Source organism: Aspergillus novofumigatus (assembly GCF_002847465.1).
Source record: "Aspergillus novofumigatus IBT 16806 chromosome Unknown P174scaffold_6, whole genome shotgun sequence".
In the NCBI taxonomy this organism is placed as follows: Eukaryota; Fungi; Ascomycota; class Eurotiomycetes; order Eurotiales; family Aspergillaceae; genus Aspergillus; species Aspergillus novofumigatus.
The window spans coordinates 741,440-757,345 of NW_020194279.1; the positions used below are offsets into that span (position 1 = coordinate 741,440).

General features: G+C 48.0%; 5 protein-coding genes across 5 annotated transcripts; 3 read left to right on the forward strand and 2 right to left on the reverse strand.

Annotated features, from left to right (window-relative positions):
- Positions 1-1,017: 1,017 nt before the first annotated feature.
- P174DRAFT_374255 (uncharacterized protein) lies at positions 1,018-2,082 on the forward strand (the record flags this gene model as incomplete). The annotated part of the gene is made up of 1 exon (XM_024822567.1): positions 1,018-2,082. One exon carries the CDS (start codon positions 1,018-1,020, stop codon positions 2,080-2,082), a length of 1,065 nt encoding a protein of 354 aa, XP_024680165.1.
- Positions 2,083-2,449: 367 nt separating this feature from the next.
- P174DRAFT_241491 (cystathionine gamma-synthase) lies at positions 2,450-4,706 on the reverse strand. Its single transcript, XM_024821436.1, has 3 exons — positions 3,170-4,706; positions 2,931-3,113; positions 2,450-2,863 (listed from the first exon to the last, which is right to left on the reverse strand). The coding sequence occupies exons 1-3, from the start codon at positions 4,506-4,508 to the stop codon at positions 2,817-2,819; spliced, it is 1,569 nt and encodes a 522-aa protein (XP_024680166.1). The 5' UTR covers positions 4,509-4,706; the 3' UTR covers positions 2,450-2,816.
- A 473-nt stretch (positions 4,707-5,179) lies between these two features.
- On the forward strand, positions 5,180-9,007 carry P174DRAFT_443534 (rRNA-processing protein UTP22). Its single transcript, XM_024827859.1, has 2 exons — positions 5,180-6,224; positions 6,344-9,007. Exons 1-2 carry the CDS (start codon positions 5,331-5,333, stop codon positions 8,663-8,665), a joined length of 3,216 nt encoding a protein of 1,071 aa, XP_024680167.1. The 5' UTR covers positions 5,180-5,330; the 3' UTR covers positions 8,666-9,007.
- P174DRAFT_462113 (putative nuclear envelope pore membrane protein) lies at positions 8,851-12,795 on the reverse strand (the record flags this gene model as incomplete). The annotated part of the gene is made up of 4 exons (XM_024830093.1): positions 8,851-9,052; positions 9,133-12,111; positions 12,163-12,311; positions 12,361-12,795. 4 exons carry the CDS (start codon positions 12,793-12,795, stop codon positions 8,851-8,853), a joined length of 3,765 nt encoding a protein of 1,254 aa, XP_024680168.1.
- Positions 12,796-13,732: 937 nt separating this feature from the next.
- On the forward strand, positions 13,733-15,888 carry P174DRAFT_452865 (ubiquitin C-terminal hydrolase 37). The gene is made up of 5 exons (XM_024829117.1): positions 13,733-14,275; positions 14,350-14,444; positions 14,521-14,620; positions 14,675-14,856; positions 14,955-15,888. Exons 1-5 carry the CDS (start codon positions 13,982-13,984, stop codon positions 15,736-15,738), a joined length of 1,455 nt encoding a protein of 484 aa, XP_024680169.1. The 5' UTR covers positions 13,733-13,981; the 3' UTR covers positions 15,739-15,888.
- The last annotated feature ends 18 nt before the right edge of the window (positions 15,889-15,906 follow it).

Here is a 15,906-nt window from a genome sequence, read left to right on the forward strand (position 1 = left end):
CTCAAATTAACAATATCACGGCGCTTTACTAAAAGTAATCACTGTAGATGCAATTATACATATTTAGGCTCTATAGTATTGGATAGAATCATTATACGCTTCATAGAAAGCATCATAATATCGCTTATAGGACTATTATGACTGCTAGTTGTTGAGAATCTATCCGGATCCCTAATCAGGCTAGCGGTAAATACATTGGATTCAAACATTTGACGTGCCACTGTAGATAAGGTAGGTAAGGTAAGATGTTATGAATACGGAGTACTTCGTACCCTACCTCTTTTGTTAAGTACCTGTAATTTCCAACTGAAAGCTCTAGATGCATCCATCCCTTGATAACTATGCCATCAGAAGCCCAATGTCGCACATTCATTCTCTCTGCCTTAACAACGACTTGTTACCAACTGATATATGCTACCGTACGATGGCCTACCTCGAGCATATCTTCTGATCTATCTGTATCTGGCTGCTTTAGAATGATTTTATCGCAATATTACCTTTTTGACGAATGTTTATGTTTCCATGTCCCTTCAGCCAGCCTACTTTCTAACCTGTCAGATAAGAGGATCGACGTCATACCTCCGACCATCTTCAATCAATAACTCAGATCACCGACCTGCCTGACTTCACTCTAGGTATTGCGAACCTTGTCTTATTTCACCTCCTCAAAAGTATTTTGATGCAACATCTTCGTTCCTCGTCCCTAACACCTACTAAGTCTGGTTACGTTTCTGCACACGTCAGCTGTCGTGCAGACTCTACTACCGCATGGGAGCCAGTAGCTCCGAAACTCCTTCGTTCATTGCTAAATGTTCACAAATACTTCACCTTATATGACAAACTTGGAGCCAAAACCATAAAAGAATCAGGGAGCTTAGAGTATCTCTAAAGGATCAGGAGCTTCCTGGGGAGTCCTATACTGGCACAGAAAGCGCTCCACAAGGTGTTCAAACCTCTAGCAGTGGAGTAGTTACGGCTATCTCATTTCGGCAAAGAATACACATCTGCCCACCTGCCATGGATACGCAGGATTGTCCAGACTCGATGATCCATCGCCGAGGGAGCAGTCACTTGAATGAAGAGCCAATAAGGACCTTTCCACGAGGCCAACGGGGAGATATCCAGGACACATCTATCGACAAATTCCAATCAAATGTCACTGACCAAAGCCGGATCGAATCGGAACGCCAGCGCTACTTAAGAGAAGACCACAAGGTTGAGAACGGTGACCAGATAGCTTTGGCCGCTCTTCCGGGTACACATGTGTCCGCTGCTGATGAGCGCTCCAAGTCGCCGGACAAGTACCCTAGCCTATCATATAGACCGGGACATCTCTCCAGATCGGCTTCACCAGACTGCATAGATCAGTCAGATTCAAGGATTCCATCCTTGTCGCCGTCCTCGATCTTTGAGCGCGACGTGCAAAAAGATCTTTTGCCAGTGCATACATCACCCTCGATCCCTTCACATATAAGTATGGAAAACCATATTCCTCCCGTTCTGGAGGCATCCTCTGTCGCAATAACCGACGATCGCCTCAGTCCAGATACAGTTGAGATCGTCACACATAACATCCACCAATCTGCTACAGCGGGAGTTTGTGGTGCTTTCGCTGTAGATCCCTCGCTTCCATCTTCGTGTTTTGAGCACGTTAGAGATGGTTCTGAGGATTTGGAAGAGCCTCATTCGCCATGTAAGGCTCTGGAAAGTACCAATGTACGAAGGTTGAGCTTCGTGTCATTCGCTGATGTCGTCAATGCTGAACACGCGGAAGCTACCGATTTTTTGTCTAGTCGTGAATCCTCTCACCAGTCACCCTCAATGCGAAACAGCTCTCCATCGCCATTACGTTCCCCAAGGCTTCTTCATGAATTGGACCCATATCCGGTCACTAGCACCCCGAATTCGATCAAGGCATCGGACCTTTCTTCAAGTAGGGAAAGTTTTGCTGCGGGTAGTCCACGGTTGGCCGTCCAAAGGCCAATCTCCCCTAACGTCGGCGGCGAGTTTAGCATAGAGACGATGCGACAGGCGTTGAGACGAACAGGTAGCCAGGACCTGATCATTGCCAAAGACAACTGATTCTTCAAATCAGAACCATGGTGAGGATGCTAACGATCAAACAATAAGTTGAAATATCAGTGGGCCTTTTTTGTACCTTGTGCCTTGATTGTTTTTGGAACGGCAAATACTCAGGGGATCTGACTTATTCATTCACGTATATAGTTCTAAGGAAAGCATATCGATCTCTGTGATAGCGAGTAGCTTCTCGTTCCGTCCTGCATTCTTTGCTGAATTTAATGACGTTGAATGGATACTAGGATGGATCACGTTTCCGTTAGAAATATACGGGGCCCGACAAGTTTCAACGTCGAGGGATGCCGTTGCACACAAGCCGATCAATCATTATGCAATGCCAAACCACTTTCCGGCCATTGAACTAATCGCCGCACACCGCCACTTATTTTGATTAAATACTTTTCTGCTGGCGGATAGGCAGCAATAACTGTGGAGAACGAGCCCCGTTTCGTAGGCATTTCCGAGCGAGACGGTAGCCCCAGTACCAAGGTATCCGAGCCTCAAAATCGAAGAAAATCAATCCTGATTTAATCCTTCGCTTCAGCTGCTGCCGCGAGGGCTCGCTGGACTTGGTCGCGGAGACTCGATACATCCTCCAAACCCACGCTTATTCTCACCAAGTTCGACTCAACACCAAACGAAGCAGCCTGCAATGGGCAGTGAGCGGGGGCTAAATCCAGGGGAAGGGAGCGAAACATCGAGCCACAGAAGGAGAATTGGGGCGAACAACGCAATACTTACCCAGTCGAGCTCATTGTAATGTGCGAGTAGCGTATATGGCGAACTGTTTCAAATGTGTAAGCCAAAGCTTGCCAGAAGAACGAGCAGTGGAGGCGTATATGAACACTCACCTGAGCGTGAAATTTGTTCCAAGGCTAGGGCCTTTGAGAACTTCGAGATGATCGAAAAATGCGATGGCTTCAGCGTCAGAGTGGAAGGTGATGGAGAACAGACCACCATACCCACCATTGGGGTACGGAAGTCCTCGTAGAAAACCCTCGAAGTGTTGTACTTAGGGTAGTAAACATCTTTCACTAACAAAGAGTCAGAATTGAATAAAGAATTCGCCTCACGGTGTTGGATTGCTCACCGACTGGGGACTCCTTTAGCAAGGCTGTTATGTCTTCGGTGGTATTGTTTATCTTTTCAATTCGAGACACGAAATCACGGCTATTTCTCTCCAAAAAAACAGCGTCTTCTGCCCAGAGATTATCCTCGTATTCACGGCTGAAAGTGGTTCGCAGTTCCTGATAACAGCGCCCATGTGGATTGATGACAGCACTTCCTCCCATAACATTGCTATCTCCACTGAAGACCTTTGTCAGACTGCTGACGACAATGTCTGCATAAGGGAGCACATTGATGTTCAAGAAGTTGCCCACCGTCTCATCTACCACCACTGCAAAGTCATATTTCTGTGCAAGTGCATATATTCTCTTCAAATCAGGAGATTTGAGTAATGGGTTTCCCGGAAATTCGGTGAAAAGCGCAAGAAATCTCTCGCCTCCTTGCAGTCGGGATTCCAGATCGTCTAGGTCTTCAGAGGAACCATGTCCATAGAACAGGCAGCCAGGACCCCATTTCTCAAGCGTCTTCAGGGTATCTATGTAGGGGAATCCAAAGCATATGCTTTTCAAAGGACCTCTAGCGGCCAGAAGGATCTGGTGCGTATTGAAGATTGAACTCATACCACTCGGGAAGAGAAAAACATCGGAATCGGTCAACCCTGCTACTCTACCCTCTCCTGATGCTTCATCAAGAGCGTCACTTAAATCGACGTTAGCAGTGAGAACGCCCGCGATTCGTCTGCGAACAGCTTGCTTCGCTTGATCAGCCAGTAAAACGCTCAAGTTCCTGCCGAAGCGCTCCTCGATAAATTGGACGTATTCACGGCTGTCCTGAGTTTCAGTATTCTCCGTCGACCAGTCAGGGGCCGAGGCAGGGACTGAACCACCACGAACTATACCATTCGCTGATCCTCTTCCCTGATATCGCCGTGGACCCTTAGAAAATTTCTGTGACGATTGCTCAACTTGTGCAGGTTCCTTATCCTCCACAAGGAATCCATCTCGCAGCGCGCTTAGACAAAATTCGCCCCGACGGCTTGATATTCCATTTCCACTGTGTTGCCATACTTGCTTGGCCATATAAGCATATTCTGTTGGGTAGATCACACACGATAGGGGCGACCTTATCGTCTGTTCCCGGGACTCTGTGTGAGGGGCAGGAACGAAGTTGATAATACGGATTCTTGGCGATTCTTGGGAGGGAATCCTTGAAAGAATGAACGACCGGCATACGCTTGCAGTCTTGGGTGACGGAAACAACGAGGCCGCTTCGGTTTCGGTATTTCCATGGAGTTTTACAACTTCCCTCGCAAGCTCTTGAATGACGGGATGAACGAAGAAGCGAGGATAGCCACATTTCATCTTTCTCACAATCCACGGTTCTCCTTCTTCGTAGGCTACATTGGCACTCCACGTAGGAAGTGATACACTGACTGCCTTGACGTTGGGTCAGCTTCTCCAAGAACGAATGCGCCTGTCGATTTGAAGGTTCGTAATCGCCAGGGAAAGACAATAATATTCAAACATAAATTTTTGTCGGAATCAACTCCGTACATCATCCCATGATCGGTCCATAACAGAGTTGTTTGGCAGGGCTTAGAGAAGCAACTTGGGGTGTGCACATACATGGTCAGTGTTTGGGGGAACAGGACCTCCGACATCTTGGAGCATGATAGCACGGATAGTATCAGTCAGAAGGCGTGAGCGGTAGTGAGTGTGGACTTGACTCAGATTGATCGGAAGAAGATATTTCAACAGATCATTCAAAGCTCGAAATGAGCGAGGGTAGAGAGATGATTGTGTCAAAAAAAATGAGTGGTAACTTGACTGAGTAATTAGTTACCTTACTATGTGCCGAGACCGATCTCGGCGCCATCACGTCGGGGGCTCAAGTGTGGAGCGCTAACAGGTTGAAGTTGATTTGGTTGGCCACAAGCTGTCTTATCACGTGGAATATTGAAGATATGGTGCTTATCTAAACAAAAGTAAGGAAATGGCTTCAGAAAATTTATCTTAGAAATTTACTGCAGTGGAAAGAAGTGTTAGCACTTCTGAAGTCATAATAATTTCTTCACACCCTGCTGCATTAGGCTGATATGACTTTTTAAGTGTATTTTCGCTTCAAAATTCTCGTTTTCCTTTCTCATTCTTTTAATTTGTCGCAGTCGTCTTGCTTTGCATAACATGTCAGCCCACACTGCGAAGAGAAGGAAACTAAGCTCGCCCCCAGAAAATGGATCTACTCAGAAGTTCAGCTCAAACGGCCGGGATGCTGAACTGTCGAAGAGTATCCATTCACACAGAAAGGTGCAGGTTGACCGCTCCGGAGAACTTGCACTAGCCAGTGGACTCTACAAGTCTAGCTTCTTCAAGCTGCAACTGGATGAACTGCTGTCGTCGTCGAAGCCCAATTACGACAAACAGGTCTCAAGAGTTCAGGACACTTTACACAGAGTAAAGGAGGCCATTGAACGACTACACGAGAGACCTCCGATGTTAGCTTGTGAGGCGGAGAGGGAATTGCGCACCACACATGGCATTGTCGTCCCGTTCCCAGACCCTCGACCCTCGAGGGAGACAAAATACTCCGTATCTTATGCTCCGCCATCGAACATCAATGTGGTAGGGAGTTTTGCCTCGAAAACCGGTATCAAGCAGACCGAGAAGTACACAATCGATCTAGCGGTGACAATGCCACGTTCTCTTTTCCAGGAGAAAGATTATGTCAATTACCGCTTCTTCCACAAACGAGCGTACTACATTGCATGCCTTGCTGCCGGCCTTCGGGAAGCGCAACACCTAGGCCTGGATGTCAAATTTGCTACACAGGAAGGCGATAGTCTTCGTCCAGTCCTCGTCTTGGAGCCGAGCAGTGCTACCAGCGATTTAGCACTCGCAAGGTCCCAAATCCGCGTCATCACGGCCATCGAAGATGATTTGTTTCCCATCTCGCGAACGCTGCCAACGAAGATTAACGTGCGTTACGTCTCAAGCGAAAACACTGGCAATAGTGAGCCTACACCCTTTTATAATTCGGCTCTCCGCTCAGAGGCCACTGTCGCGTCTTATCACAAACACGTACATTCGACCATTCGGCAATGCGACTCTTACCGAGACGCTTGTCTTCTAGGCCGAATCTGGCTCCAGCAACGGGGTTTTGCCTCATCGTTTCACTTGGGCGGCTTCGGGGCTTTGAGTGGGCGTTACTCATGTCTCTCTTGTTGGAGGGTGGTGGTGCTAATGGGAAACCAATCCTTCTCAAGTCGTATAGTTGCTATCAGCTGTTTAAAGCGACTATACAATTTCTCGCAGGGCGTGACCTTACCAAGCCATTACTATTTTCCACTGTCGATGGAGTTCCATTTCCAGGGGACGGGCCTGTTGTATACGACGGGAAACGTGGAATCAATATACTCTATAAGATGACGCCTTGGTCTTATACTTTCCTTCGTCACGAAGCGGGCATAACTCTCAAAATGTTGAACGAGTTCCGTGATAACAATTTTGAAAAAATCTTCATTGTGAAGGTCAATGAACCCATGTTGAGATTCGATCGGATCATTGCACTCCCCTCTCTTGACAACGGAAACATTCTTCAAGCTATTCGCAATCAGCAGGCTATCTACGGTGTCCTTTTGAAAGCTCTTGGAGATCGAGTCAAACTTATTCATATGTCCAGCCGCTCCATCGAACCGTGGTCTGTCCTAGCGAAACCATCCTCGAAGAAGCTAAAGGAAAGAATATCAGTTGGACTGCTTATGAATCCAGAGAACGTTTCGCGCGTTGTCGACCATGGCCCTTCCGCGGAGCAAAAGGAAGAAGCAGCATCTTTCCGGTCGTTTTGGGGAGATAAAGCTGAACTCCGGCGCTTCAAGGATGGCAGTATTCTGGAGAGTCTTGTGTGGTCCGATCATCCATCCTCGAAATCGATAGTCTTTCAGATATTGTCTTATATTCTGCGGCGCCATTTCAATTTCGTTGACGAAGACATTCATTATGTTGGTGATGAATTCGAGGAGAAACTTAGCAGCTACGGAAGTGGTATAGTCTCATATACTAGCCCGTCCTTCCAGCTGATCGCGGATGCCTTCAGCTCATTGGAAAAGTCTATTCAAGACATGGAAGGTGTTCCATTGACAGTGAGACACCTAGCACCTGCTAGCCCGCTTTTGCGATACACTGCCCTCCGGGTTCAACATGCTCCTAGCATACCGGGCGAACGTGTCGATGTGGTGCTCCAGTTCGAGAGCTCGGCGCGTTGGCCGGACGATCTTGCGGCAATTCAAATGACGAAAGTGGCCTTTCTGGTCAAAATAGGCGATTGCTTAGGATCATCTGGTGTCGCTACTTCTTGTAGGGTGGGTTTAGAAAACGGCACCAGCCGAATTCTCAACAACGCATATCTTGACATTTTTCATGCATCCGGTGTCATATTCCGCTTGCGCATTCATCATGATCGAGAGCAAACCCTATTAGAACGATTGCTGAAGCAGAAAGGAGAGAGCGCTCAAGCAAAGCAGGATGTGGCGTACGCTCTGGCGATGTACAAGCGGACTTTTCTCCAATCACCTCGTCTCACTCAAGCAATCCGTACCCTGTGTACACGTCATCTATTACTGTCGCCTACCGTCCGCTTACTCAAGCACTGGTTCAATTGTCATCTCTTCAAAGGTCATGTATGCGACGAATTGGTGGAGTTGTTCGCAGTTCGGGTGTTCACGCAGTCGTATCCATGGGATACGCCGTCCAGTGTCATGGCTGGCTTCCTGAGAACCCTCCATCTGCTCTCACGGTGGGATTGGCAGCAAGAGCCGTTAATGGTTGACCTGGGCGGGCAGTTAGATCAAAATGCAGTTGAAGTGATCCGCACACGCTTTGCCGCTTGGCGAAAGATCGATCCGGCGATGAATAATGTCGCTCTGTTTGTGGCTTCGGATATTGATACCGACGGAATCTCCTGGACACAGTATGAGATGCCTTCGAAGGTTGTGGCAGCTCGCATGTCCTCTTTGGCAAAGGCGGCTGTGAGATTGATGCGAGAAAAAGGATATGCTCTCGACGTTTCCGACCTCTTTCATACATCTTTAGCACCTTACGATTTTGTGTTGAGTTTACGGTCGAAAGCGCTCACGGAAGTCCTAGCACCTTCATCATCATCATCCAGATTCAAGAATCTGCAACAACAGGTCATTCCAGAGCGAGCCGATAAGCTCACAGTGGTCAGAACATTCGTTCGCGAGTTGCAGGCGTGCTTTAGTCCAAACATTCTGTTCTTTCATGGCGATGAGCAGTGCGACGTGATTGCAGGCCTCTGGAACCCACATACGGTCAAGCCCAAGAATTGGAGCCTGAAAATGACATACTCCACAATACCTGTTGCCCTGGTGAAACCGGAGGTGAAGGGCAGTGAAGATGTTTCCATCAACCAAACGGCTATCTTGAACGAGATTGCGAGGTTGGGGGCACATTTGATTGAAGGGATAGATGTGCACAAAGAAGATACGGAAAATAGTGCTTAGGAGACCTGTTTTCCGATATGTACTATAGTGGTACCCAATTCAGCGCCGTTGCAATGCGATGCTTGGAAAATAAAAAAAAAAGAAAACAAGAGAAAGGGAAAACATGGAATAGCACACGGACAAAATGGGATACAGGAACGGCTCCAGCTGGCCTACATAAGTGAAAATCATTCCCTTTCCCCAAATCATGATCCGGCCAATACCTTCTGCGGCTTTTCTACTTGCGCCTGCGAGGAGAAAGAACAAAACTTGTCCTTGATGGCGACGACCTCGTAGGTTCCTTCGTCAGAGGTCTTGATCGTTTTCTTATGCTCGTAAGAGATATCGTGTTTGATGTCCAGGACTTCTGGCTTCTTTCCTTTTCGGGGGATAGAACTTCGAATGTAACTATGAAATGACGATGAGCATCAAAATCCTCTCTGCTTCAGGGTAGACGGGCAACAGTGAAAGGAAAGAAGAAGACTTACGTGAATTCGAAGGGTGGTGTGCCCCAGAACTCGAACTGGAGTTCGGCTTCTCCGCCCTCATGGATATCAACAACAGAGGTTTGACCTCTGCTGATTCTAACGCTCGGCATCTCATGAATGGTTTTTGTTATGTTCTTGTGTGCCTTGCATTTTCCACTGGCACCGTCGCTTACTGCGGTAATGGTGAATATACCCGGTCTTTCCGCGATGCGTCGGAAATTAGTTGTACGGGAGGTGGCCTTCCTCGAAACCCCATCAAACGTGTAAAACACGTCGAACGGGGCATGGCCAGACAGGGAGAAAGACAGGCGCTCCCCAACGCAGTAGTCAATCTTGGATTCGAGCGGAATGATTGTCGGCACATCGGATACGGCGACTCTGACTGTTGAGGCATCGTTCTCGAACGTTCGCTGACATCCTCGCGCATCTCGAACCTTGTGAATGCTCACGACGTGCTGGCCCAGATTCAAATAACGACGCGGAATAGGTAGATGGTATCGATTGGAGCCGATGTTGGGAATTGACACGACTTCGGGTTTGGCGTTCGAATGGTGCTTGATATTGATTTCCAGGGAGAACGGCGCAACGCCATCCAAAGTAACAGGAATGGATTCTTCACCACTGACGTCCTCTTTACAAAACCCGTAAATATGGCCAGGAGAATCAAACCGTGCAGAGGGCAATGGGTTCACTCTTTGCATCACAATCACAGGCTCACTTCTTGGGTCATAGTCGTAAAGGCTGTCCCCGACTTCCTTGAATTTGTACGTGTATAACCCGGCTTCAGACGTGTCCATTTCCATGGATGTCACATGGAGGGCCGTCTTAAAGCTTCTTGTTCGAATAGAGGACGTGCCACGGGTCATTTTGCGTTGTTGTTCGCACTGAATGGTATATGGCGGATTTCCTGTCAGGCGAAGTTCCACACTATCGTCATCACCTTGACAAACGTCGCGCTTCTCGATGGGGCTTCCCATTACCAAAGGGGAGCCGTCTACAGCAGCAATATGGGGCCGAGGTATCCAAGAAACTTCGAAATCCCTGGCTGCTTGGTCAACAGACCCAGGACAAGAGCTGTCTGTCACGCCAATGAGATTATAGTGCCCTTCCTGCGTCACTGACAAGACACTGTTTTCCTGCCAGAACGTCTTCTCAATAGCAGGGGAGTCAACGTCTAGATTCCTGTAGTTGACCGTCCATGGTCGTTCACCATTCAGTCTCAGCGGAATATCAACCTTTGCACCTTGCAGGGCTGACACAGTTCGCTTCTTATCGATTTGCCCAAACGATACGTGAGGCGGCTTCGAACGAGCATCAATCCTGATGCTGTCTTTCAAAGTCCGTTTGCAGTTCGAACGATCTTTAACGCTCGTCAGTACCAGATTATATTCACCACCACTAACGAGTCTTTCAGTCACAATAGTGGCAATCTCGGCATGCGATTCTAAGACGTGCTTGGATTTTTTGCCATTGTGGACCAGTTCGTAATGCAGAGTCCAGGGCGATTCCCCAAGGAAGGAAACGTCTACGGAAACGGGTTCACCGAAACAGGCTCTGCGCACCTCCCTGGAGCCAAGGAAATGAGCAGAGGCTGGTGGTTTCACGTCCTGTTCCAAGACGGGCACTTGATCTTTCAAAGAGCGAGGCGCATAGACTGTATCCGCAATATCTAAGAAGCGGTATCGATAAAATCCGGCTTCAGATGGAGTGAAATCGAGTTGAGTGCGCAGCCCATCGACAGTCAGTGACTTGGTTTCAACACCTTTCGAGTGCTCAATGCTGTACCGCAGGCGGAATGGCGGCGAGCCAGTGAGATCGAGATCAAGGAGTAGACCCACGGAGTTGTTGGCACACTTGTCGAATATCTTCTCGTATTTCAGGGCCAATTCAGGCTCCGGGGGGTTGTGAAGATAGCAAGATGAAGGCTCCAATATTTCTCCAGAACAAAATTGGCTCGAAATAGAGTTCAACATATACCAGCCTGATTCCTTTATCTGAGGCGTCTGGTCAAGGTCTTTGAGCGAAAGCTGGCGAACCTTGTCGGACGCATCCCTCTCATCTAGCTCGTTGCCCCTAAATGAGTAACCCAAGGAGAAGGGTCCATCGTGGTCATATCCCTGCCCAACCGGGTGAAACTTTAGGGGAAGATTCACATGTTCTCCTTTCGCGACCTCTATGAAGTGCTGATCGTCGCACCCAGACAATGATAAACGGGGTCTTTCGTGCACGGAGAACTGGTGCCAATGCGACAGCGACTTTGGCGAGGATCGATCAACTTCGTCCAGAAGCGTCGAATAATTTGCGACATTCCCACAACCGTCATGGACTTCTTCAATGGTGTAGAACCATTCTCCTCCCACGTTCAGAGATTCGTTCAGTGGTACTTCAATGGTCTGACTCTGGGCCCATGTGATCTCCGGCTGTTTTGCATCGAACAAAATGCCTGAGCTTCTCCGCCCAAGCAATGGTGACCGTAGGTGATCAGGCTGAATGTTCTGGAAGGAAAATCCGCGATCAAGCCTATTCACTTGTCTACTGTATTTGATCTTCAACGGCGGTGTACCCTCAACCTCCAACACCAGATTAGACAATTCTCCCTTACATTTGTGAGTATGAGAGTTCTTGATTAGTGCGCGCGGACAAGAAACGACAAGCGCGTCAGATGAGCGCATGCGGACCTCAAGGTTTGACTCGTCCACGACTCTTTGTAAACGATAGATACCAGTGCGCCGGATGGGGTAGAGTATATCACGGTGTGCGGGTGCGTCTGAGCTCGAAAGTTTTTTCCCCGCCTGACGTTTCATCTGCTTCAGCTGCTTCGATGAGATTGTAATCGTTTCGTTTTCACCGGTGCTGAGATCCAGGCGTAATAGGTCTATGAGAACCGGGTCGGTTTGATTGACACGTATCGGTAGATTGACGGTGCTTTTTTGAGAATCTAGACAGAAGGGGATCTGATCCGGGTTCAGAACGGCGGAACTAAAGAACGTCAGTAGGCGAGATCGGGCATCCTTGATAAGGAGAACCTACCCCTCTGGCAGAATGTGAACGATCTGTTTTCCAAGAATGAGAGAGGCATTATGAATAATATCTCCTGGTTTGACACTACGTTCGGAAATGGATAATTCCCGATCGTATGCCACTTTGATGATTCCGGAGATCCACGCACTCATTGGAACCTGCTTGGTGTAAGCAACCCGACATCGCACGGCAGGTTGGGATACGCACGGGAATTCGAAACATGAGAAACATGTTACCGACAACATGGAGCAAGAAGATCGCCAGCGTTGTTGGAAACGCCCACTCGAGCCAAGGTATGCGCAAGGCCTGCAGGCCGAAGAGAAATACACCGTCAATGGAAGCCCATTTTAGAAACAGCCAGGTTGAGTCCAGCTCGTCTGAAGCTGTCCAAGACTCATAGACCCGCCATGCATTGAGCGCAATGTAGAAAGCTACCACGTAGAGCCTCTGCGACGGGGCATCTATCACGCCGGTCGGAACGAGAGGCGCGTCCGCTTTGGTCTGCGGTACTTTCACTGGGGATCTCCGCAGCCCGACATCCCGCGGCTTAGGCCTCGTCGGTGTAATGTTATACTCTCTTGTTCTTTGAAGTGTTTGAGGGGTCTGAGGAAAGGCAGACCGAAGTCGAGGAGTGCCGTTCATGGCATGCTGGTTGCCGAGATGAACCCGCTGTTGATCAAGGTGAGGCGGGCCTATACGAAGGGCCAGTCTATCGAAGACGTCAACAATCAAAAGAATAACCCAATAATTCGAAAAAAGAGAAAGCCATACGCGACTGTCGTAACTCGCCAGCTGAAACTTAGGTGATAGGTAGCACTGTCACTTGAGAGGATCGCGGCAAATTGGGATCGATGAATATCCCTAAAATCAGCAGTAACAGCAGTAGCGGCAACCTCTGAGAGCAGTGTATGTAGTAATAACTTTTGTTATTGTGGTTGTTGACTGGAAGCTAGCAGAGAACGGGGAAAAGAAGAGCTTTGCGGTTAGCGGGTCGACAAGCGCGGATCACACAGCTCTTAGCATACTTCCTCCTCCTCCAGCTAGATAGAGAGAGAACTTTTTACCGAGTATGATCTTCTTTCTACCTACCCCTTCATTTTGACTTGACATAAGAGGATCTTTCATTTTTTCCTCCTCATATTTTATCTTCTTTGTAGTTCTATTTCCCTCTTGATCATCTTAAATCTTCTTACGTTTGTCGGATGAATTGGGTTTGTAGGATCGGGAATAAGTACCTTAGAATGCCTCCATTACCAGGAAACTTACATACTTGTCATACATAACGTACCTTTCTTCGAGGACTAACTTTTCAAATGAAATATTCAACGGGTGCGGATAATCCGATCAGGTCCTTACATATCATCATCGATTCACAAGTATCTCCTCGTATTTATTCTCAAGATATCGTTAATACTACCATACACCAGATATTACACCCTATACTCCATAGATAGGTACCATAACGCGAGAAGTCGCGTCGAGGAAGAAGAACGAAAGGAGCTTTGTCCAATCAGAAAGCAGCAATGTTGAACGAGCTCCCCAAATTCAATAAGGTATCCTCTATATCCATCCATTATTATTTCATCAGACTGGTATCTACTCCATAATCTTATTGCCTATCTGAGTCATTTCGATGAGTTCCCTGCAAACGAAAAGATCAAAAGACGTTGGTATTCTTTTTTTCCCCTTAGAGGCTTGGACTCTTTTGTTTCTCTTTGATCTCCATCCTGTCCCTACTGAAAAGTGGATATTGAAAGGAAGCCAGCGAGCAGACTTTATCTATTGATTTCTTCCTGATAACATGCTCATACAGGCTCCTGACTTCTGAATGAGCGTTGTGTCATTCTGGAATTTGCTGATCATTCGTGATCGGACCTTGTCTCTAGAGGACATCTTCCCGAAGAGAAGGAAGGTAGCTTCTGCCAACCAGGCTCTACGAAGGAAATCATTGGCCAACATGAGCCAGCGCAACAAACGCAGAAGAGTGAATGCCAGTTCGAGCCCAGCATCTGTGTCGTCGAATCATACGATGGCAAACCCATTTACTGCAGCGCCATGCAATCCTGCCAATGTGTTGGAAAGGCAGAAATGGAACGGCTTCTGTGAGCTTGAGTCGGAGCCGGTAAGTATGATCGCAGATTCATGCTATCGGTATGCGCGCTACTTTGACCACGGGGCGGTGCTCATACTCCCTAGGCTATTTTCAACGTGATGTTGCGCGAGTTCGGAGTCCAAGGGGTCAAGGTTCAAGAAGTTGTCTCACTGGACGATGAATTGATGGCATTCCTAAAGTATGATTCTTCCGGTGCCATTGTCTCCGACATTCTTTCAGCCTGTTTAATCCTGAAGAGGCTTACCTGCGAGTAGTAAACCAGTATATGGTCTAATCTTTCTGTTTCGCTGGCGAGAAGATGATCCTGATAAGCAGGAAGCGAGCTGTCCAGAAGGGCTTTGGTTTGCAAACCAGGTCTGTCTCCTTATATATGTCTCATGCTCATTTCCCTTGACTTATCTTGCAAAGACAGCTAGTAATGCCTGCGCAAGCGTGGCACTCCTGAACATTGTAAACAATATCGAAGGAATCGACCTTGGGGAAAATCTACGACATTTCAGAGAATTTACGATGCCGTTCACACCAGCGTTGAGGGGTGATGCCATCAACAACTTTGAATTTGTCAAAAGGATACACAACTCGTTTGCAAGGTACGTCGTTTGTTACACTCCCACTCCTCCCTTGGTTCCTCTTCCCGATCCGTCGTGTCACCGTGTTATCGTCGCTTCAACTCACATCTGAAACGCAGAAGAATGGACATACTGAATTCAGATCTACAGCTGAAGGTGGAGGCGACATCCAAACGTTCTCGATCGGGCAATAACAGACATGATGAGTTTGAGGCTGACGCTGGATTCCATTTTATCGCGTTTGTCCCGGCGATGGGCAAAGTCTGGAAGTTTGACGGCTTGGAGCGTCAGCCCCAAGCTCTCGGTGAGTGTCCTTCAATCTGCACAAACGGTAGACATGAGTTTGATGATAATCCAGGGGAATATGCGCCCGACGATGACTGGTTGACCCTAGTACGGCCCAACATCCTCACCAGGATGGCGGAGTACGAAGAGGATCAGATTGAGTTCTCCATTCTCAGCGTGGCTAAGGATCCGCTTGTTGAGCTCGAAGATAAGCTGGCAGTCAATGTCAAATGCTTGGAAGCAGTCAACCGCTGGTTGGCTTCCCGCGAGGGGGCCGAGGAAACCTGTCCCGGGCCCGAAAGTTCCGTGTCTCTGCTCGAAAACACAATACTGGGACCCGATAGCTCCTTTAACTTAACGAGGCATCGCATCGACGGTGTGATTATCCCGCCAGAGCGTGAAGTACAATATGCGAAAGCCTCAGCGGAGGAACTGAGGCAGCATCAATACTGGCTCAGCAACGAGCAGCGGGAGCTTCGAGCATCTATTTTGGACGAACAGCAATCCCACCGGGCGGACGATGACTATGCAACCGGACGGCGGTTCGACTATGGTCCAGCAGTGAGAGCGTGGATTCGGTTCTTGGCGCGCAAAAAAGTCATAGAGAGCTTGACTTGATCAAGCTGTTGAGGTGAGGGATGCTCCTAAGATTCGGAGAAATCAATTTCTGGCATCGCTCGTAGAATTCTTCAGCTCGAAGAAGAAACTTCAAGGATTGACTCGATAGACTATGCTGAATAAGTGGCATTCGCTGCCAACAACAATAATAATAATGCCATGGCAATT

What these genes read in the sequence shown, in the direction of transcription:
- P174DRAFT_241491 (XM_024821436.1), bottom strand. Translation starts at nt 4,508, where the DNA reads ATGAAATGTGGCTATCCTCGCTTCTTCGTTCATCCCGTCATTCAAGAG. An exon ending in GCTAAAGGAGTCCCCAGTCG is followed by an intron (nt 3,114 to 3,169) that starts GTGAGCAATCCA and finishes ACTCTTTGTTAG; the next exon opens with TGAAAGATGTTTACTACCCT. An exon ending in GGAACAAATTTCACGCTCAG is followed by an intron (nt 2,864 to 2,930) that starts GTGAGTGTTCAT and finishes CATTTGAAACAG; the next exon opens with TTCGCCATATACGCTACTCG.
- P174DRAFT_443534 (XM_024827859.1), top strand. Translation starts at nt 5,331, where the DNA reads ATGTCAGCCCACACTGCGAAGAGAAGGAAACTAAGCTCGCCCCCAGAA. An exon ending in TCGCGTCTTATCACAAACAC is followed by an intron (nt 6,225 to 6,343) that starts GTACATTCGACC and finishes CGGGGCTTTGAG; the next exon opens with TGGGCGTTACTCATGTCTCT.
- P174DRAFT_452865 (XM_024829117.1), top strand. Translation starts at nt 13,982, where the DNA reads ATGAGCGTTGTGTCATTCTGGAATTTGCTGATCATTCGTGATCGGACC. An exon ending in GTGAGCTTGAGTCGGAGCCG is followed by an intron (nt 14,276 to 14,349) that starts GTAAGTATGATC and finishes CATACTCCCTAG; the next exon opens with GCTATTTTCAACGTGATGTT. An exon ending in GGCTTTGGTTTGCAAACCAG is followed by an intron (nt 14,621 to 14,674) that starts GTCTGTCTCCTT and finishes TATCTTGCAAAG; the next exon opens with ACAGCTAGTAATGCCTGCGC.